The following is a 23,359-nucleotide window of genomic DNA, read 5'->3' as shown; positions in this document are numbered from 1 at the left end:
GGGAATAGGGACAGCAAATGAGTGCGTTAGGCCTGTGTAACATAATAGAAAAAAGTTTAACATACACTCATTGCACAATTATGGGTCACACACAATTATTAGTCACTTTCCACTTTGATAGATAAATAGGGTATCGGGATGCTTCGTTGGCATAGTCCCCTCGTTGGGCCTATCTCAACGTAAACCAAAAACTCAAACAAACACGCATAACTTGATATCGGAAATGCTATGCGCCAAACAACTGCAACAATTCGTTTCAATTTTAGCACTTTGGAGCATCAAAATTGAATGAAAATGTCACTTTGCAGCTATCTCATTGGTTCCTTGTGTGAGTGTAGCTGATCTGGCGATACTGGAATTGCAACTGCGGGCGGTCAATCGAGCTCAAGCTCAAGCTACTTTCTGCATCTTTTGTTGACTTTTCCTTAGGGTGGCCAAATTACCTCGATTTACCCTACTGTACACATTCCTAGTTTTTGTGAGTATTAATCTGATTCGTGCTGTTCGTGCTGTGTTGTCTTCAAGTGCGATTCGTTCGCATCGCCGAATATTGAGTATACGAATCGAACGAAGATCGGTGAGTGGTGATAAAGAGGGAACGAATATCAGTTTTCTGTTTGCCGATGCGGTTCGTGGTGGTAGCTCGTGTTTGTGTTTAAGTTCAAGCCGCTGAAATGGGTGGGCTTCGTGACCGAGCGGTTAGCGGCGTCAGTCGTTTAGGTGTCTCGTAAGCCTCGGAGTGTGGGTTCGATTCCCGCTCCAGTCGGGGAAAACTTTTCGTCAAACGGAAAATTCTCCACTGGGCCACTGGGTGTTATATGTGTTGTCCCGTTGTCTAATGTTAGTTATGTTCAGTCTGTGCGGCCACTGGCCGAAGACGGTGTGATTGTCTTTAAATGAGCCGTAAACCGCTTCAACGGAAAATTGCCGACGCTTTTGAAGAGCAAACAGACGGATCCGGTACAAAGACATGCCGATGTCTTGCCAACCTCGGGAAGTGCGAATATGTGCAAAAAACATTCGTCCTTGCCAACTTCAAGCGGCACATCATAGTGTGCCATGTTGAGGTTGCCCGACGACTGGGAATCCTACCGGATAACACCGAAAATGCAGATGCCCCCAGTACGTCAAAGCGGCCGAAGCAGTCACCTTCGAAAATCACCACAGAACACGACCGAAAATCCGCCCTGAAAGGGTCCATAATGTACGTCACCGAAAACAATCTTCCGCTTTGCTTTCCGGACTGGGAAAGTTCCCAGCTGCTGATAGGCCTAATATGGAAGGCCTACGGGTTGCACGTCACCAGCAATACAATGCCCAACCTGGTGTCACATGTTGCGGAAATCATGCGCCGTATTATGGTGGAGAAGTTCCAGAATCAGCTGGTGGCCCTAAAAATCGATTCGGCAACACGGCTGGGGCGGTCGTTTTTTGCCATAAACGTGTCCCTCGCAGACGAGGACGGGGAAATCCAAATTTATCATCTTGGTAAGTATTACTGGAAGCGCCTTATTTCCCATAACTTTTACTTGATGCTGATTCCGTTTACGCCACTCGTTCTGCATTGAAATGAAGGAGTTCGGGCTTAACTATAAACAGGTACTCACCGTTACCAGCGACAACGGGAACAACATGCTGGCGGCGCTGCGGTACATGAAGTACTTGATGGGACCAGCTCTAGATGATGGATCTCCGTCCCTAGCACGCATGCTCCGTGAGGAGTATGCAATGCTGGATCAAGCATACGATCCGAACGAAGACAGAGGACTAATTGGGTTGTTTAGTGAATTAAATATTGCCATTTCCTTTAGCCTAATCGAAAGAGCTCATTTTTCCGAGTATAAGGTGATTTTATTACGTCCCGATTCATTTGTTTTGATGGTTAAATAAACAAAACAGTTTTAATTTCCGTGGCTAGAATGACAGTTCAATCGATAAAGTGACAGTTCGCCCCGAACAAAAAAATTTCCCCATACAAACTTTAAATGCATTTTAAAAATAGTTCCCGGGCACCGAAAATGATGAAATTTTGGATTTCGACTAATTTTTGGACGGAGATTCCGATTATGCAATAATCAGGATACCCCTAAAGAACCCAATTGAAGATGATGTGTCGCAGCTAAGCGTAGACGCTGGAGCTATAGCCAAGTTGGAATTACTACCTGAACGCGATGACTTTTCGGAAGAAGTTTCCGGTGAAACTCGAACAGTAGAAAAGGTTGAAATTGATGATGAAGAAATTGTGCTGGATATTTTGGATAGCGTAAGATGTGGGGCACATACCTACAGCTTAATTAGCTGTATGGGATGTTCTTCGAGAATACAAACCTCGACTGGCAAACATTAACAAAATGTGCCAAAAATGCACCATAAAGCCAACGCTCAAGTGTTCAAATTTCACAATATTCCTCTCCCTCCGAAGGTATGCGAGACCAGATGAAATGTCTGGTATCTGCTACTGAGATACCTGAGGCAACTGGAAGGAACTCCATTTCTGGCGATCCTGAAGACTAATGATGCTGACATCGGTAAGTTTGAATTTGTGAACAAACATGTGAAAAGGGTACAATACATAACAGAATTCGACCTCAACAGTGAGGTTGTCTTCAGTGTCTCGTACTTGACTTTTTTTTTTTTTTTTCCTTCTAAACCATAGGGGGATAAATCTGCTCATCAGACACCCTAACAGGAAGGTTAGGGTAGTGTGGGGATGAGGCCGTCTTCTACAATGCCGGTAGAAGCCAGGACTACTCTCTCCTCGACCCACTAAAACACATTCCTATGGTCGCCAAACCCTACGTCTCTCCGGAACCACCAAGAAGGTATTGCTTCAGAGAGGGGCTAGTGCATATCGCACCCTCAAGGTTAGCTGCCGTAGCCTAGCAGCAACGATCATCGATGACTCGCACTGGAGAGTCCATCACGATAGCATGCTGGCGCTTAGCCAGTTTCCCGAGTGGTCCTCGCCACTCCCTTTGTCCTCGGAAGGCGGGCAGGGTCAACCCCGCCCGCGCCCTACTGCTGAGCGGACATCAAGAACTGATGCCCACATGCAACCCGATCTGACCTGCTGAAGGCAAGGGTATCACTACCCTTCAGGCCTTATCAGCTGCATCCGTAGGTTGCAGACAGCAGGTTCTCACCTACCCCGACCCTTGCCGGGGACCCCTTTCCAACCGCGGGCTCAGATCCAACCCAGTAGACTGACGCCACGACAGCACCGCTACCGGGACTTCCTCTCCGCGGCCACTTAATCGCTGTAAGGGTCGATCTCGACCGCAGGGCACCGGTATGACCTACGAAGCCGACTTCGAACCCCTGGACCACCTCTTGTACTGCATCTGGACTAGCCATTCTCCGAGTCCACGCGCCACCTCCTTTGTAGCTCCCAGACGATATGGGTGATAGCCGTTGAAACGGCATTCCAGCTAATCTCATCCCTACACATTCTCTGGACCAAGTTGTCCGGAGTTGTGTCCTCCCCGCATGTGGCAAGCATGCGGTCACGCATTGTGCGAAAACGCGGGCACACGAACAAAACGTGGTCCGCCGTTTCCTCTAAACCATTGCACACTGGGCATTCGGGAGAATCCGCATGCCCGAAACGGTGTAGATACTGTCGGAAGCAACCATGACCTGTAAGGACCTGCGTCAGGTGGAATGAAACTTCCCCATGGCGCCTATTAATCCAACTATCTACCCTCGGTATCAACCTATGGGTCCACCTTCCTTTGGTGGAACTGTCCCACGCGCGCTGCCATTTGACCATAGAGGCCATCCTGACAGTCTTGCGTATGCCTCTTGTGCCGCGCATTTCGAAGCACTCCATATCCTCACTGATAAGAATGCTGATGGGCACCATACCAGTAATGACACAGAGAGCGTCGTGTGACACGGTACGGTACGCGCTTGCAACCCTCAGACACATAAGCCTGTAAGTACTTTCCAGCTTCCGTCGGTAGCATTCAGTACTTAGCGCGGTACCCCACGCCGGGCCGCCATACCTAAGTATGGACGTAGCAACACTAGCCAGAAGCTTGCGCTTACTGGCGTACACCGCTGAGCTATTGGACATCATCCGGGACAGTGCCGCAATAGCTGTGGAGGCTCTTTTACAGGCATAATCGACGTGGCTACCGAAGGTAAGCTTATCGTCGATCATCACGCCCAAGTGCTTGACAGAGCGCTTCGACAGGATAGTGCACTCTCCTACACTGATCTCCGTCTGCTGCGCCGACTGCATGTTGTTAACAACCGTCACCTCTGTCTTGTGGTGAGCCAGCTCCAGTTTTCTGGACCGCATCCACGCCTCCACAACCTTGATCGAGTGGTCGGTAGTCAACTTCACCTCCTCGATCGTTTCACCGTAGACTTCGAGCGTAATATCGTCGGCAAATCCGACAATCACCACTCCCACTGGGTACTCTAACCTCAACACCTCGTCGTACATGACATTCCATAACACCGGACCCAGGATGGAACCTTGCGGGACTCCTGAGGTTATGTGAAAGCACTTCCGACCCACCTCCGTGTCGTATACTAGTACGCGATTCTGAAAGTAGCTTCCGAGAATCTTGTACAAGTACTCCGGTATCCCCAGACGCAAGAGCGCATCTGCAATAGCAGCCCAACTGGCGCTATTGAATGCATTCCTTACATCCAGAGTCACTACCCCGCAGAAGCGAATTCCCCTCCTCTTAGGCTCGAGTGCTTTCTCGGCGGTTTTTGTAACCGACAAGATAGCGTCTACGGTGGACCTCCCCTTCCGGAAGCCATACTGGTTGCTCGAGAGACCATTCACGCCCTCAGTGAACTTCAACATTCTATTGAGGATGATCTTTTCGAGCACCTTCCCCGCCGTGTCAATCAAGCATATTGGTCTATATGCCGACGGGTCTCCGGGTGGTTTCCCCGCCTTTGGCAATAGTACCAGGCTCTGCCTTGACTTGAGTCGAGTCAAGTGCGAGACATTGAAGACAACCTTGAAGTTCAAAATACGTATCTAAGAATGCAAATTCTTAGTGGCATTAAAAGGAACCGTACTTAATCCAATTTTCTTTTAATTACGATTTAGTTTGTTCAAATATAACCAATAATTTTACAGGATGAATTTCTAATAGTCTATTCCTTTTCAGATTTTTCTCGGTATTGGCCGTTTATGACAAAGTTCACGGAAGCATTTGAGCCGCTGTTCAAGCTGACCATTAAAGCACAGAAAAATCATTTGCCTGTGTCACAATTTTACGCAGATTGGCTTCAGTGCCAGGCTCAGCTGAAAATTATCAGTGACACAGGTAATGCTCTTGCCAAAAAACTATTGGCATCCATGCAAAAACGATCAGCAACTCTCCGTAGAAGTATGCTTTTCCTTGCATGTTTGTTCTTTGACCCACGATTCAATTTTATTGGATCTAACCGGCTTAGTCCAGAGGAAAAGGTACAGGTTAGTATATCACTATCAGGTTTGGTCAGCTATTAGCATGTTTTTATTTTGCATATGATTATTACAGAAATACTTACTGGCACTTGTGGCACGAATCGACGATTTGACTGGAGAAGGGGTTCAAGAGGAATCCAATGTTCAACAAGACAGTTCATCAGCTTCGGAGGACTATATAGAAACATATCTCGCCGAACTGTTTTGTGAATATGGAGAAAACTCAAACTCTTCGCATAGCTCAAACAACGAATCATTCCTCGCAGAAATTATCAAGTTGGAATAGCCCCCGAAAGTACCCATCACACCAGACGGCTTCGACATCATCAAATATTGGAAACAGCGTAAACTCTCCAATCCCAAAACGTACCGCATTGCTATGGCCTTATTGTCCATCCCGTCAAAGCAGGGGATGGTGAAGAGAACTTTCAGTCAGTTCAAGTTGGTTTTAACGGATTTGAGATCACGGCTTAGCGATAAATCCATCAAAGACATCATGTTGCTAAAGATGAATAAGACGCTGTGGGCCCACATGATCGACCTCCTGGATGCAGAATTGACCATCAAACGTTCAGAAAGTCAGTAGCCATTTATGTAAGATAAATGACCTTTTTTTATTTGATGACACATACACACACCTAATACATGTATCATGATAGATTTCACGAAAGGCTTAACTTGAAGAGAATGAAATACATATACATTGTTCCACGTTAAAACCCCTACTACGAGGGGGCGGTCCAGAATGTCGAATTGTTTAAAAATCCATATTCATGTGCACCCAAAATAACCAAAATTGGTATTTTATTATATTTCGCATCCCGAGGGGGCGGTCCAGAATGTCGAATTGTTTAAAAATCCATATTCACTAAAACTGATGTGGTCAGGGCGTTAACAGTGTGCACCCAAAATAACCAAAATTGGTATTTTATTATATTTTGCATCCTGAAAAATTTTTTTTTTTTTTTGAACTGAAGAGCTGGTTACCCAGTGAGTAACTTGGAGTAACCACGATGACACCACTGCTACAATGTTAAATATATCCGACATTTCTTATCTACCAAAACGTGACGCTTATGCGTCCACATTTTAGAATGTGACAAATCCGCGTTGAATTTTTTCAACATTTTTCGGAACAAACTACCTGTTTTTATTTTTCTTTATGAAAGTACACCATGATACATGATTATAGGCTGCAAAATCTCAATATTGCCGAAAATGCACATGGGACAATTGTGCCTCCATCGGCAGTACACCTATGAATCGAGTGACGTAAGGTGACAAATGAATCGTTTGTTTGAGAAACCGCATAAGTGACATTTTTATCAAAAATGACTTTTTGACGGTTTTCATATCTTTGAGGGTAAATACACTTTCCCTGAAAATTTCAGAAAAAGTCAGTTCCACAAACCCTTTCAAATTAAGGTTCAAAATATTCGTTTGTTTGAGAAACCACCTAAGTGCATGTTTCCGATTATCACCACGCGCGGCGCTTCAATAGCTTTGAATTTTTCATTGCTTGTTTACATTCGGTGGCAGCGCGCGTGTTGCGATTCAAATTCGATAAAATGAGTTCGGATTCCGATGATAACAAGCCGGAACCGTCCACCAAACGGAAGCGTGGTGTTCGACGGACGTCGGAGTACAAATCGGAAGTGATTAAAAGGGCCAGATTGCAGGGAGCGGCTTATACGAATTGGAAAGGGAGAAATGTACCACCGGTTGTTGTAGCATTGGATTCAAAGTGCGGGTGAGTATTATTAATCAAACGCCGATGCATTGCAAGGAGAATCAATCAATCCTACTTTCCAGGTGCAACAGAAACTGCTGCGAGTTCATTCCGGATGCAAATAAAGAGCGGTTGCTTCGTGAATTTCGGAACTTGCGGACTAAAAACGAGCAGGACTGTTACTTACAAAACTTGATCGACATCAAACCAGTGCACCGCGGGAGAAAACTGCTGTCGGTGGCGGGAAACCATATAGAGGAAACACCTACGGATACAATGTCCCTACTTCATTGAAAAAAGTTGGCGTGTGTCGAGCTGCTTTTGAAATCCTTCACGGGGTGTCGCCGAGCCGCGTTCGAAGATTGTGTCTTCTTCTTGCACAGGGCAAGCTTCCAAATGATTCGCGGGGAAAATCGTCTCCTGGAAATGCTATTCCAGGTGCCACAACTGATCTTATACAAAAACGTATTTCGTCGTTTCCCGTGAAAATTGCCCATTACACAAGTGCCGAGATCGAGAAGCATTATTTGAGTGAGAAGCTTGATCTTACGATCATGTTTGGTATGTTCAAGGAGAAATATCCAAACTCAAAGCTGAGCTACTGCTATTACAGGAAGATTTTCCGTGAACATTTTGATTTATCCTTCGGTCGTCCTCAAGTAGATACATGTTGCACATGTGAAGAGCTGTCTGTTCAAATCAAGAATTCGTCTCTTAATGAAACAGCAAAACGGGTGGCTGTTAATGAAAAAGCTGTCCATCTACGTAGGGCTAAAGTGTTTTCATCACTGATGACCGGAATAAGCCAGCAATCAGATGACAGTGTTGCAGTTATTGCCATGGATTACATGCAGAACTTGCATATTCCAAATATTCCGGTTCAAGAAGCGTTCTACTTGAGACAACTTACAGTAAATGTTTTTGGTATCCATAACTTGAAAAACAACAGTGCCAAATTTTTTGTTTATTACGAAGGAAACGGAACGAAGGGTCCAAACGAAGTTTGCTCTTTTGTAATGCAGTACATAACCGACAAATTGAAATCTGCCAGACGGCTGCATATTTTTTCGGATGGATGTGCGGCACAGAATAAGAATAATACGATGGTGAGGATGTGCTCGGCCTTGGTCTCTCTGGGAAAATTTGATTCAGTCGATCAATACTTCCCAATCAGGGGGCATTCATTCTTGCCATGTGATAGAGACTTCGCCGTATTGAAGAAGAAGATCAGCAAAGTTGACCGCGTCTACACAGTTGAGGAATATGTAGATCTTATCAGATCTGCTGCCAAGCGTAACCGATTTGAAGTTCAAACTATCGAGGCCAAGGATATCATTGACTTCAAATCTTGGTGGCCAAAGTACTACAAGAAAGCAGCGATATCATTGGAAACTAGTGGCAGAAGTACCCCAAAGGACCAGAAGGTTCACTTCAAGGTGTCGCAGTTCAACCATTTTTCTCACTCGGAAGAAAATAAGGACCTAGTGGTGGCGAAAGACTACATTCGTGGTGCTAAAAATAACACTTTCCGGCTGTTGTCCAAGCCAGGACAACTAAAACTCCCAACAAATCCAGCATATCCAGCAGGAAAAGTACCGATAAATATAAAGAAAATTGATGACATCAAGAAGCTCAAATCGTACATTCCGGTTGATGATGATATTACTGAGTTTTATGACGAAATTTTGACGAATTGGCCTACGTGCGAAACTGACGCTCAAGAAGAAAGTGGCCAGTGATGTACCCAAGCGGAGAAATCCAAGTTTTGTATTGTTCAATGAAATAAAGATGAAATGAACCAAAATTGAAACATTACTCATTATTCACTCAAAATTGTTGAAAATACATCAATTTTAGGGGAGAGGGGAGGGGGGGGGGGTTGGCCAAAGTCTCCGCTCCATACAAATTTCGAAATTTTCATATGGGTGTAAGTCAACGAGAGGGGATTATGGTGGGATGGGGGGTCTGAGATTCCTAAACTTTGGTATTCGTGGTTTAATGTTGTTTCGCTTCCAATTGATTTACGTTGGCCGTTTCTACCCACTCAAGAAGCAGATTAAGCCAGACTGCCGTGTGCAGCATAGTTGTCCCATGTTAATAGGGATTCCTGTAGAACATGGGACAACTATCCTGCACATGGCAGTCAAAGTGTTCAATCGTCTCAGAACCATCTTGGTGGTGTGCAAAAGGACGGCGTGTGGCAGCGAATAATAATCCATAAGCTCGCTGCACTCCGCAAGGTGACAAGAACTGGAAGGATGCAGTGGGCAGGGCATGTTGTGATAATGCTGGACAACGATCCTCAAGGCTGGTAAAAGTAAAAGATTCGCACGGTACATGAAGACCCCGAGCCTATTGGTACATATTGCTGATGTGGTGAGCACACGGGTATTCAACGTGACTATGCTGAGGGTGACGGATTTGATTCCCGGTCGGATCAGTAACTTTTTGTAAGGGAACTTTCGTTGATTTCCTTGAGCAGAAAATATGTTCGTGCCTGCCATACGAATGCAAAAGGGGAAACTCTCAGTCAATAACTGTAGAAGTCCCAACTGGGAGTAAGCTTGCTTCTCAGATTGGTGTTCTATGAGCACCAATCTGAGATGCAAGCTTAGTCCCACTTGGGACGATACGCCAAGAAGAAGAAGAGCTGGAGGGGCAATGGGAAATAGGACGGTATTAAAACAGGGAAAAGGTGAAGAAATAGGAAAGGCAGAAGAGGAAATACAATGGGATCAATCAATGCTCTCAAAAGGGCACTATAAAACGCATAACGTAAAGAGAACCTATAGCTCATTGAAAGTAGCTCATGATGCCATACGGTTTTCAATATGATATTCCTCAAAATTCAAGAAATCACGCAAGCAAAACGAGGACGTGATGATCGACAATGCGACAGGCAGTTTAGAAAAAAAAAGCTGAGCCTGATAAGTCCTTCGTCATACGACGCAGGCGCCCTTACGGGATAAACTATTGAGTACTATTACGCCACGATCTGGAGAATACCCAATAGTAAAACTACAAATGTGTTGTGTAGTCATTAAAATCTGCTTAAAATAAACTAATTTCTCTGAAGCAAAATACAATAAACCCCCCAGAAACGAATATTTCTTGCATCAAGAAAGTGATAAAAGCTGGAAGGATAAGATAAGCAGGGCATGTTGTAAGGATACTGGACAACATTGCAGGGGCTGGTTTTCGCAAGAGATTCGGATGGTAAGGGGCTGTCCATAAACCACGTGGTCATGAGGGGGGGGGGGGGGGTTTCGGCCAATGACCATTTTGAATGGACAAATAAAAATTTTTGTATGGACAAATGACCACGCGGGGGGGGTTGAAAAGTCCCAAAAAATGACCACGTGGTTTATGGACAGCCCCTAAAAGAAGACCTGGAGGGCAGGCGTGTTGGGTTGGCGGACCAGTTGCAGATTGATCTTGCGAATGTGAGCAAGTTGTGAATTGATGTAGTCTACTTATTTCGACTGACGTTCTTTTTATTCGGAAAATGATTTACTGTGGAGTTGAGTTCTGGAAAATAGTTTTCTGTAGAATGTACACAGCCATTTCAGATTACCGACTTCGGTAAAATTTTACTGGGGTTTTGAACTGCTGACTACTCGGTAATTTAATCATTACGAAAAACTCAGTAAACTAGAAATTTGAAGATCTGTCAAAAGTTACCGAAAAACCCAGTATTTTTTTATGAAAAAAATTACTGACTTTTCAGTTAATTATTTATTTACTGAAATTCACTGAGTCCCCGGTTCCCCAGGAGGCATCCGCTAGATTTTCATTTTCATTCTCTCAAGGATGCGGATCCTTGAACTAATTGTTCTAATGGATTGTTTTTGCCTCACTAGGGAAACACAAAATCTACGACAATTTGCTTAGGGAAACAATTTGGGTACACTAGACCAGCTTCGAGAATCTCCCGCTGTCGTAGTATGCGTATCTACGGCAGAGGTTTCACAATGAGCACCGTTAGCCAAAAGCCGTTTCATTACGAATGTGCAATTTGTTGTAGATTTTGTGCTAATACTTACCCTAGTTAGCGAAAACGCAGCAGCGGCTAAATTTCCTGCTGAAAATCGAATGGTGAACAAAGCTGCTGAAGGAGGAATATCTTTGCCGCTTGACAGCTGCTCCGAAGGGCAATCGAATATTTACATTTATTTCTCACGAAAACTCGGTAGAAAAGCAATATTTACTGAAAGTCGGTACTTAGTTTCACTGGTTTTTGGCTGTGTTCAGTAAAGTACCAACATTACTGAAAGTTCAGTTATTGTATTTGTCATACTCAGTAAAAAGGGCAGTCTGTTCACTGAAAGTCAGTAAATTTTCGTGAGAAATACTGAATTGTCTTTAATTTGGTGATTTACTGCCCGAACCCAGTTGGAAAAACCGAACACCTAAATCATAAATAAGTGTGTATAGCATGGCTTAAGCGGCCATCTTTAGCTTCGATGGATGACTCACAGGCACAAAGCCACGTTAAAGGTGTATGGGGTCGGTTCCAACTTATAGTTCAGTTTTGGTGTCATGTTTTTTGAAATATCGAACAACAAAGCGTACCCTCCAGTCTGCATGGGCCTATTATCTTATTGTAATCAAACATGCTTCAGTTTCTTAAGGGTCCATCTGTATCCACCTACGCACATGAACAACCATAACATACAGCTTGAAGATTACTCTTTCTGGAAGTTGTGCATGGATGGGTGCAAATAGACCCTACAGAGACAGAAGCGTGTTTGTTTACACAAAGCAGATAGACCCTTTTCAAATGTTAGCCCAAACATACTAATGTAACATAGTAAAAAAAGTTTTCAATTTATAATTGTTGAAGTCGGCTTTAAAGACTATTCTGGGAAGGAAGTTTTATCCCAGTTGAGACGTTATGCTAGGAAAGAAGGTTTTATAAGAAAACGTATATTTTAATGCCATAAATGTTTGCGTTAGCAAAATCTAATAGACCACATCTCGACCATATTCCAGAGAAGAAATCAAATAATTCTAAAGTGGATCCGTTTTTAAACAAAATTGTGATGCATATTATAAAAGGCAAAATGACATGCAAAACAATATAGACTTAACTATTCCCACTCGCATAAAAGTCCCATATGAATGGGAAACCCAGCAAAGATGGGACTGTTATGCGAGGGGGGCACTGGAGGTTTAGAAAGATTGGACATTACGAATCCGTAAATCAAATGAACTAGGTGAAACAGAGCTTCAACAACATTCTGGTTACAGCCTGGTATGTTATGTTATTTCTTACCCTTCTTAAGCCATAGGGTAACTATTGACAAACAATTAAGTAGGGTTGAACTTTACTCGGCAAGTTTTAACACATTTTTTTCAGTCAAGTGGCCGATACATATTTTGGTCTACCAAAGCATGGAAACGAATTGCAGGAGCAACTCCTTCATCCGGGATTGCTATCGCACCAAGTTGCTTTGCCAGTTGAAAAACGCCCTCAATCGTTCTATGGGCAGTTAAGGATGTCCTCCAAACTGGTATGTCCAAAACCATATAGTGCTGACTGGGGTACACTAGCTTTGCATGTAGAACGTGTCAAACATTCAGTAAAACTTGTCCTGTTCGTCCATAAACCATCGCCAAGTAGTTATCTGTTTGCCCGTCGTGTCTCTTGACAAAAAAACACGGTTTTCTCTTCAATATCGGGTGCACATAAATTTAGCCTTCGAACTTACACAAAACAGAATAGTTTCAATTCACATAAGGGATTTTTCTATTATTGGCATCCTTCTCCGTGCTTTTGTAGCTGACGAAATTTGCAACTGTGATGTTGCTGATGCTATCCAACGAAAATTTTCCGGCATAATCGGAGGATTGTAGGTGGCAAAACTTTACCATTTTCTGGCCAGCGGCAAGATCTGCAATACAGAATTGTGGTTGGAAGTGTAAATATATAGCAGGATTGATAATTATTGAAGCCAAGATTAAACCATTCGCAATATTCTGTGGGCTACTCACCGATCTTTATTCGCGAATCGTTCAATCGTTCGCGAATGTAAATAAACCGATCAACAGTAAACGATAATCAACACCGAATGACGGCAAGCAGCTATCGTGCAGATTCGAGTGCTAAATGAGTGCCGTGTGTATGACTCGCCGAATGTCAACAATTCGGTAGCTCACGAATAGCATTTGAAAGGAAAAATGTAAACACCGTTCATGGAGTGCGAGCATCGTGTGTGAAAAGGGCACCGGCGTTTTTAAGCAGACACATTTCTCGAGCGAGTGGCGAATAACACGAGGGGCGCTAAAATGCGAGGATCCGAAACCCTGATCCCGCCTCACATCGACCTTCGGAACTTTTGTTGGCACTTCCTTCCATTGAAGTTTACACATTTGCACTAGACGTTTCCTTTACTACGACACATTTCCACCATTCGAATTCTCAAATCGCATATCGACTGTGAGTGAAAAACGCTGTTGCTATAAGTTTCTTGAAAAGTGACCGATTGGTAGAATTTTGATCGCATATCAATACCTTCGGGATGTATCTAGCCTCTTCTTCTTTTTTCTGGCCAACTAGCACCGTTCGGCGCCAGTTCGAAGTAGCAGTCGTCGTGATTTTATAGTCGGTCCGATAGTTCGTTGATATTTTAGTGTTTTCTGTGATAATTATTGCAAAGTTGAGTGTTTTCTGTAGGAGTGTGGTCACCTTTCATTGCTGAAATTAAAATTTCATCCAGAAAGTTCCCGTAAAAGAGCAAAAGTGATTTTTTTTTCTTTCCATGATTCGGTCTGTTGGCCATCAGCCATTTTATTCCATGTTCGATCTCGTGGTGCGGTTTTCTTGTTCAATGTGTGTGAAAGAACGTTGCATATGTCTCAGTGAAAATATCACATCGTTCGTCATAGTATTGTGATAGAGGGAACGACTACTAAAAACCAACTAAACACCGTGGATACAGTGATGGCGTTATTTGTGATGTGTGAGGTGAACACGTACCAAGCGGATGTATGCCGAGCCATGGAAGTAGCTATGCTGCAACACGGAGACGAGGATTGTTGACTGCAAACTGAGCTAAGTATTTTTCTTGTGATAGTGCTATTAATGAGCAGGGAGATAATTTGTTGAATTCATATACATGGAATCATCTGTTTATTTTGATAGTGAGACGTTGGCGTCAATGAATTGGGGCGCCTACGTGTTATTTGGTTCACACACGTTTACACTTGTGTGAGTCGTATGGCATTAGTAGACAATGTTGATATCTCCCAGTGATGGTGCAGTTTTGAATCGCGTGTCCCTGGTTGTCTTGCTCTCCCTCTCGACTTAGTGGGTTCTTTGATAGTGTGCAAGCATGTACGGCTTATCCACGATGAACGGGGTTTACTCGGTCCGAGAGTTTTGACACTGGAGAGGGGTCGTTTCCAGTCAGAATTGGACGATTCTGGTTGGGGGCGGCATCGCCCTGGTGTCGGATTTCTCGGACCAGGTGAATTTTGTTCATCGGAGGATGGGTCAGGTTGTTGATTTTGAAAAACAGATGCATTTTTGGTACACACAGCACCCTGCCCATATTCGCATAGTCGATGTAACCACCATTGGCAATGCCACCGTACAAAAGCTAATATTTTACGCGTGTGCATATTTGTAACCAATGTTATTCAATTGATCACAAGATCTAACACTTAGTTAGATGTAAACGTGGTAAAAATCTTGAAATTTATATTTATTCATTGTTAAAATTTCAAAAGCATGTTGAAAAGTACAGTGGCGCTTACATCGACTATGCGAATATGGGCAGCACCGTCGGTTTGGTTTGAGTGCGCGGATGGAGGATTAGTTTATTGCAACGGAACATGGTGTGCGTGATATGTGCTTATAGGAGAGTATGTGTTTGGCACTGTTCACCCGCTTAGGCGCCTGGTCGGACCTGGCCGTGTGGTTGTTGCTGAGCTTGGTGTGTACGTCCGTCCGTCTGAACATTTTTTTTGCTGCTGTTTGGTGGTCTGCAGTTTGTAAATGAGCGGAGCTGTCACTTGATACATACACACCGCATTGACCAATCCAAATTCCTGTGTGGTAGGGGTTTGTGTTCAGATTTCCCGTGTTAATCTATCTGTAAGAACTTTGTAAACATCGTTTGTTCTCACGTATATGGATAGCCTTGCATTAGGTTTCGTGAGACATTTTTTGGACAACTCAATACCGTCTACCCCCGTTGGTTTGAACGACACCTCATGCAAACCAACGGGGTTCATTTTTAATTTGAACTTCTAGTAACCCTGTAGGCATCGGAAAACACACTGATGGCAACCCTTTTTGCTGTTTTGTTTTGATTCTGCATTCCGTTTCACTCCGTTCCATGAGCAGAATGACGTTTGAGCCATTTTTAGTTTGAACGATGTGCAGATTAGAGGGGTTCAAATTAAAAAGTGTTCAGATTAGATGAGGCCAAACCAACGGGGGTAGACGGTACACGGTTGGTTACGTCTGGCCTTGCAACCGGGCACCTCTCTCGAATTTGTGTGTGTTTGAGCATTGTGTGCTTAGCATGAATTTATCCACCACCGATGAGTGGAGTTCGCTCGGTTCGAGGATTTTGACACCAGAGCGGGGCCGTTTTCTAATCAGAATCGTCCAATTATGATTGGAGGAGATCCCGCTCTGGTGTCGGGGTTCTCGGTTGAGATGGTCGATCGTGTTGTTGGGTTTGACTGGCCGTTAGGGTGGTGTGTTTGTCCTTAGAACGAACCCGTGTCGCGGTTGGGGTAGAGGAGTTTCTTCCTTTTTAGCCGCGTTCGGGGTTTGTTTATTTCGCGGGCGATTTACAAATGTATGAGGAAATGTAATTTTGTCATACGTATAGGGAACTGGAACCATCTGGGTGGGGGTTCTAGCCTGGTCTTATTATTTAGAATTTGACTATTGAGTTGTCCAAAAAATGTCTCACGAAACCTAATGCAAGCCTATCCATATACGTGAGAACAAAAGATGTTTACAAAGTTCTTACAGATAGATTAACACGGGAAATCTGAAAACAAACCACTACCACACAGGAATTTGGATTGGTCAATAATTTGCAGCCCAAATATCTTTATTTTTCTTAAATAATCTCCTGCTTTAGTTGCAATACTTTATAACAAGTAACATAGTTTTTCAGCCGAGTTTCCAAAAATATCACACATTAAGTACATCACCGCCGTGAGCAGCCTCGAAAAGAGTAGTTTAAAACAAAGAATCTAGGAAACTTGATTTTGTTTGGCTCAAATCAAATGAATTCATCTATAGAACTATCGGTATATTCTCCATACATGACATTAATATATTGATTGAAAATGCATATTACTATCGTCCATGTTATATGTATGCCATGGACAGTTTTTAACATATATTTCATTTTTTATAGAGATAGTCAGTTACAGCTCCGTGATTATTTAAAATATAATTCATTTCATATGTATTTATTTGTTCTTTTAGTATTTTACAATTCACTTTATTGTATGCTATATTTATTACTACTATTACAATAATCACAGGTCGATGGAAATAATACTACTCCTAGGCAAATAATATTTCTTATAATTACCTATATTTTTTCATCTGACTGTAGTATGTATATTTTCTTTAATTATAGCTATATTAGCACGATTTATTGTATTGTACTATATCTATATTGCCATTTTAACTTGTGGCGGTCAAGGCTTTGTTAGACAAGTGTTTGGCTTATTGCAGCACACACATACTTATTATACCATGTATACCATTGTTAATTGATTATACCATTGACTATATAACTACATATATTGGCTTTGAAAGGTGTGTCAGGTACTGTACGACGGAGTGGATTACCATCCAGAATATGGCTAGGAGATTCTGTAACATCCTGATTGATATGTTCTTCTTTCCCAATAATTGCAATGTATTTGACGCGCCTTAGCAAGCTTGACAAGCTATGAGAATTTCATCATTCTCCCAGTTGTATCACATTGTTTAAAAGAGATTCACATAACCCTGCGGATTTTATGTTAGTCTCTCCCCCTTTGGCCTTTCATGTAGCGGTGAGTTGAAGTCGGAGTGGTAATTAAATTAACTTTCAATGTTAAGTGGAATTGCATGCAGAGCAAGACCTATGATAATGGCTACCTACATAGTTTATTATAATACATTCCTACTCTTCCAACTCGATATAGGTACCCGTTAGCAAATAACGTTTATTTTTTCTATATTATCATTTATCTTATTTATTTTTGCTATACCGTCTACCCCCGTTGGTTTGAACGACACCTCATGCAAACCAACGGGGTTCATTTTTAATTTGAACTTCTAGTAACCCTGTAGGCATCGGAAAACACACTGATGGCAACCCTTTTTGCTGTTTTGTTTTGATTCTGCATTCCGTTTCACTCCGTTCCATGAGCAGAATGACGTTTGAGCCATTTTTAGTTTGAACGATGTGCAGATTAGAGGGGTTCAAATTAAAAAGTGTTCAGATTAGATGAGGCCAAACCAACGGGGGTAGACGGTATTATATTTCATTTCGTTATATACATTTACATTTATATTTCACTTCGTTATATACATTTCATTGTATTATAATGTGAACATTTCATTATTGTTTATGTCAGTTTTATGGGGTAGGGAGGGTGCATCAGGGCATCTTAAAATTATTTATATTAATATTCATTATTCAATATATTGTTGCATATTTCCCTAATTGTATATTATTTAAACATCCAGATTATCTACGAATTGATACCTTATTTTATTTCACTACAGTATATGTACAGTATATTTTATTTCAGCACACTGACCACGGACGCTTAAATGTCGAATGTTTCAATAGAAAAACACGTTAAAACGCAATTGGAGTTTCAAAATGAACTTTGGCTTTTATCGCATTTGGTTGACGTCAAATATATATAAATTCATATCCTGGCAAAACATCTCAAAAATTCATATCTTAATACGATGTTTGACATAAAAAAACTCAAAAATGTCGAAATGTAACATGAGACATTTATGTGTCCGACAGATTATTGAATATACCATATTTTATTGATCATTGATTTGCCATATTTATTTATACTATATTGTATTTATTTTAACATATTTCAATATTATATTGTCGCGCTTATCTTTTATTAGAGTCCTGTGGCGGTCGTACGCTCGCAATGCATACCGCCGCATGACAGTCGCAAGGCAAAACAAAAGAAAAAGTGTTCCCGCCAAAAACAAAAGCACGTGGGTTTCGCGAAGTGACAGATGTTTTTGAATGTATTTGTGACGAACGGCAAGAGTAGCTCAGTGGAATGAGTGTTCTTGCTGTCAAACCCCATATAGTGGAATTATATACTTCTAAATCTGGTGACGCTGTTATGATTAGTGACTGTCGCGCTAATATCAGAAGCCAGAGGCAGATAATCGCCATATTCTGATTTTTCTTGAGAGGCATAATATTTCATCATAAAAAACATAATATGAGCCACATAACTATATGGGGTGGAAAGCGTGCATCAGGGCATCATTGGACTTACATCCAGACGATGGAGTGGATTTCCTGACAGAGTAAAGTGAGAGAAGACAGTATTACATCCTTGTAGATGGATTCTTCAACTTTAATTCCTTCAATTCCTTACACTGTATTCTCTACTAATACATTATTACTAGAACAATTATTTATCCTACCAGCCAGGTTGTGAAAGGACATGCCAGTGAATAATATTAATTTGAATAATCTACAATTGATACTTTATTTCCGTTTCGTTATATTTCGTTGCAAAATATTTTATTATTTCATTATATTATGTATACCATATTTCAATATTATATATCATTATAATAAATCAGATTACATATGGTTATAAAGTCAATACATCCTTGTAGATGGGTTCTTCTATCCCAACAGTTGCAATGGATTTGACGCGCCCTTCTTGAAACAAACCATCCCGTAGAAAGCTTGACAAGTAATGGGAATTTTATTATTCACCTTGTTGGATCATACTGTTGGAAGGAGATTCTCTTTATCCCGCGGATTTCGCGTAAGTGACTCTACTTACGGGTCCGCCACACCTTCTTTTGGCCCTTCATACAGCGGTATGTTGAATTCAGAGTGGTAATGCAATTCAATTTTTACTGTTAAGTGGAACTGCATGCAGAGCAAGACTCAAGCTAGGATGGTGGCTACCTACATACATACAACTAGCACCGTTCGGCGCCAGTTGTGTTTTACGTCGGCTGGGTCTAGGAGCTAAGCCTTAAATTCCGACGCCCCAGGGAGACAGCCACCACACCTGAGGACCCTACATATCGAACCCATCAACACATGGGCCGGGACCTACGGCTTTACTTCCTATCCGAGGGAAGACGTGATCACGGAGTTTATGTCTCAGAAAATCCCATCGGCGTCGACGGGAATTGAACCCCGACCGACTGGGGTGAGAGGCAACCACGCTTACCACTACACCACCGACGCCGACGTATCTAGCCTCTTCAATAAACGCAATAGCTTTCATGATTATACACTGCAGGTCATCGGTTTTGAATCCGTTCTGGCTAAAAAATAACCTTGCTTGGACCTTTTTTATCATTACTACAAGAACAAAAGGATCTGCAGTTTCCGTGTTAAGGTTCTTATCCGGAAGCTTAGTTGGAAATCCTTTGATTACATCTAGTTTGGCCCTTCCATGGTACCTACCGTAAACCGGGGTCAAATTAAACAGCGGGGAGAAATTGATCATTCGCGGACTAAATTACAATTCCATATTAGCAACTTCTACACGCTGGCATGATTACCTACCTTTAAGCAATAGTACAGCACTACAACAACACTAAATGAGCTGTGCATGCAGGAAACTTCATTACAAGAAAAACTAGCTACGTAAGGAAGACACTAGTTTGGACAGAAAAGCTTATCAGCGTTGCATGCTTGAATGCGAACTGCCTATTTCAGAAAAAAAGTATCCACTTTTGCAAAAGGGAACCATGGTTGGAGATCAGACTTTCTCAAAAAACTATGCCATGAGCTGATTCTCGAAAATGACAATGCAAATGCATAGTTTTGCATCTCAAACATTTGGAGAGATATACCAAAAACACTGAACTGTGCAACTGCTGCGTCCATGTGTCTCAAGCAACTGAGACATGTTCTGCTTGTGTATCTAGTGTATGTATAAATGTATGCAAAAGAAACATAATGTTTTGTTAAAAGTGCTACGGAAACGGAAAATTCGTGCAAAAAGTTCCAGAATTAAAAAGAACTCGTTGTCAACGGTGCAAAAGGACCGTAAACGAAGGTTACCGTGCAAAATGCAAAATGTTCATCTGTGTAAAATTTTGCGTGGAATGTATTGTTTGAACTGGAACAGTGCGTACCGCTGGTGTATTCGACTGTTCGTTTGAAACTGTTTCGTGGTGACTTGTCAGTCTTGGCAAAAATAAAACACTGTTATTTTATTTTGTCCCACAAAACACAATATCAAATAACAGTTTTTTATTTTTGTCACGTCGTAAAATGTCCAATTTCTGTTAACATACGCACAATCCGATTTAATGAATAAATAGAGCAAATAATTAGTATTCTAATTAACTACTATACACAAGTTTTGTGGTGAAAATTGTCAGTCGGAAGCACAATGTCCGTCAGACCACCACACCGCACCATCTGGATTAGATGCTGCGAGAAAGGTGTTAATCAGAAGGACCACCTCAGTCCTATTGCAGAAAGGATTCCGTCACAAATAGCAAAAGCAGCAGCAGCAGGTGTGTCTACACGGCGGCACCAGAATGAGAGGGTGGAATTGGGTGTGAATAAATCGCCAGACATAACGACGGCAATGACTTCCATGCTGGCTTGCGTTCGTTTCCATGGCCGGGATAGAAAAGAACCTTGCACTGACTGTGTGAGACGACGAAAGCACTTGAAAGTTGAGAGATTTGGTTAATGAACGAAAATGAGAGTCTATTGTTGGAGCGACTAGGTTGAAAAGGATTCCGTCACTGGCAACCATTCTACTACGGCGAGGATAGATTTATGTATACAGCAGAGACGGGTGGTTGGTGCTTTCCTCTGCTGCTCCCCCGTGCGTATCTTTAAATGAACCTAGAAGGGTAATAAATTTACGTTGAATAAATTTAATCTCATCTATTTTAATTTGTACAATCAACAGGGACCATTAATTTGATGAATTAGGCTAAGAGAACCGAACAGCAACGAGTTCTGGAAAGAGAACTGAAAGCTGCCTGACCGACGGGTAACAAACATTGAATTCTGTCATGATTTATTCATTCGCTTGTTCTATGATTCAAGATCTCGTCTGCAAATTCTCTTTTTTCGTCACTTTTGGATTAAATAAATAGCAAAGCGTTGCTGGTTAATTGATGAGATCACAATCGTAGAGTTATTTACATATAAACGAAGTTCGTTACATTCCCAGGGGAATATCTAGGAGTGAAGCGAAGCCATGCTCTAAAACTTTGCTGAAAGCCGTACAACTTATGTTCTCGCAATTAATATCAATTTAGTTGTAGACATCGTCGTTCGTCCTCGCGCGTTCTGTTACTCTACCCCTCTCATAGTTTGTCTTATGCTCGGTGACAAATGGGCAGTAATTAACGTTATGATTGGAGTCATTTTTCAAAAAACTTTTCCTTGTGCATTTTCTTTCGGTCATGCGCCACGCCGAAGGGGACACGCTGTTGCTTGCATCTGATGGCAATAAAGCTCCTAACGTTACTAATACCATGAATTACATTTCTAGGCAAACTACTGGAGGACTGTCTGTCCTCGAAAGACAAACTGTCTGGCCTGGTGCAGATAGAGATATAGTCAAAAGATTCTGATTTGTGTTTTCGAAGGTTTAGGCCAGTCTCACCGCAATATAAGCCATGGCAAAATTAACTGTTTCATAAAAGTATCTTGCTTGAAGGTGTTTCTTAAAAGAAGAATTATTCTTGACTTATATATTGCCCAGCCAAAAAAAATCACATCATTCTAAGGAGGGGACAGATATCGTTATCATGGCAAACCCATACCGAGAACCCGGCGGGGTAGCAGGGATTGAAGTCCAGGGGACTGACGAACCACCCCACCCCCCCCACCCCTAAGGAGCCAGTCACGTAGTCGCCGACTAAGAATAGGACTACTAACTCCAATTCAAGGTGTCAAGCGATCAGTTCCGAGGAGTGGGTGATCGGGAGGATGAAAAAGATGCTCAATCGTTAACGAAGCCTGTGGGGTATCTGCCCCCCCCCCCCCCCCGCAGTATTTCTTTCCTTACCGCGCTAATGCAGGGCTCTGGTGTGGTGGACCTTCTTTCCCATGTATCGTAAGATCAAACATGAAAAATTTTAACATTAAATAGCAAAACCAAAGAAAAAGTGGTAGTGGCGAGGCTAACCCCTTCGCAAGAAGTGGGTTGGCGAGGTCTCCGCTAAGGAGAAGCGAGGAGATACGTAGGAGCGGGGAGCTGCGCACGTAGCTCCAGCGTGGGAGCACCGATCCACTCCCCGCCAAGGAAGCCGGTGGAGATATTGGACGGAGCGTGGTTGTTGAGGGCCATGAACCAAAAAAGAAAAGGACTGCCCGCAATTGAGGTGACTGAGCAGCAGCTTGGCAAGATCATCGACTTTGCGTCCACGAAGTCCAACATTCCAACGGCCCTGTTGTGACTTCGTAAGTCAATGGACGATGCCAGGCAGGATTACGTTAGACTCGTGAAGACTGCAACAGCGGCGAAACCAGTGAAAGCAAAATTCACATAAATTAGTAATTAGAAAGCAAATTTTGCCTAGTCTAACCAGACGAAGGACTTCGCTTTCGCAGGTAGTCCAAAAGGTGTGATGGATGCAACTGCTCGTGAAAAACACTCGCTGAAGCGGGTGAGGAGCTGTCTGGCGGCGCCCGTGAGGCCAGGAGGATGCCCACCTCGAAGGTCGGCAGTAATGCCGGCAAGTCGGACCCCAGCCAAGCGTCCTGATGGAAAGCTGGGAAGGATAGGTCGAAAAAGGCTGGCCCGTGGGTGGCGGCCGTTGTTAGGCCCTCAGAAGAAGAAAATAAAGCAGCAGATCGAGGAAGTCAGGAACGTCAAATCATGGCGTAAAAGAGTAGGTGCCAAGCGTGCGAAAGGCGACGCGCTCGTCATCAAGACCGAACTGTATGAGTACTTGGACGCCCTGAAGGCGATACGAAGTGACGCCAAGCTCGTGGATCTGGGAG

General features: G+C 42.7%; 1 protein-coding gene across 1 annotated transcript; it reads left to right on the top strand.

Annotated features, from left to right (window-relative positions):
* Positions 1–896: 896 nt before the first annotated feature.
* On the top strand, positions 897–9,125 carry LOC134291015 (uncharacterized). The gene is made up of 2 exons (XM_062858269.1): positions 897–1,488; positions 7,341–9,125. The coding sequence occupies exons 1-2, from the start codon at positions 897–899 to the stop codon at positions 8,903–8,905; spliced, it is 2,157 nt and encodes a 718-aa protein (XP_062714253.1). The 3' UTR covers positions 8,906–9,125.
* The last annotated feature ends 14,234 nt before the right edge of the window (positions 9,126–23,359 follow it).

The sequence above is a fragment of the Aedes albopictus genome, chromosome 1 (assembly GCF_035046485.1).
Source record: "Aedes albopictus strain Foshan chromosome 1, AalbF5, whole genome shotgun sequence".
In the NCBI taxonomy this organism is placed as follows: Eukaryota; Metazoa; Arthropoda; class Insecta; order Diptera; family Culicidae; genus Aedes; species Aedes albopictus.
The sequence above is the reverse complement of the archived record's forward strand: the minus strand, read 5'-3'. Positions and strand labels throughout refer to the sequence as shown.

Excerpts from the sequence above, each read along its gene's own strand:
- LOC134291015 (XM_062858269.1), top strand. The coding sequence starts at position 897 with ATGAGCCGTAAACCGCTTCAACGGAAAATTGCCGACGCTTTTGAAGAG. Across the intron at positions 1,489-7,340 it reads AATCCAAATTTATCATCTTG|GACTGTTACTTACAAAACTT; the intron begins GTAAGTATTACT and ends AAAAACGAGCAG.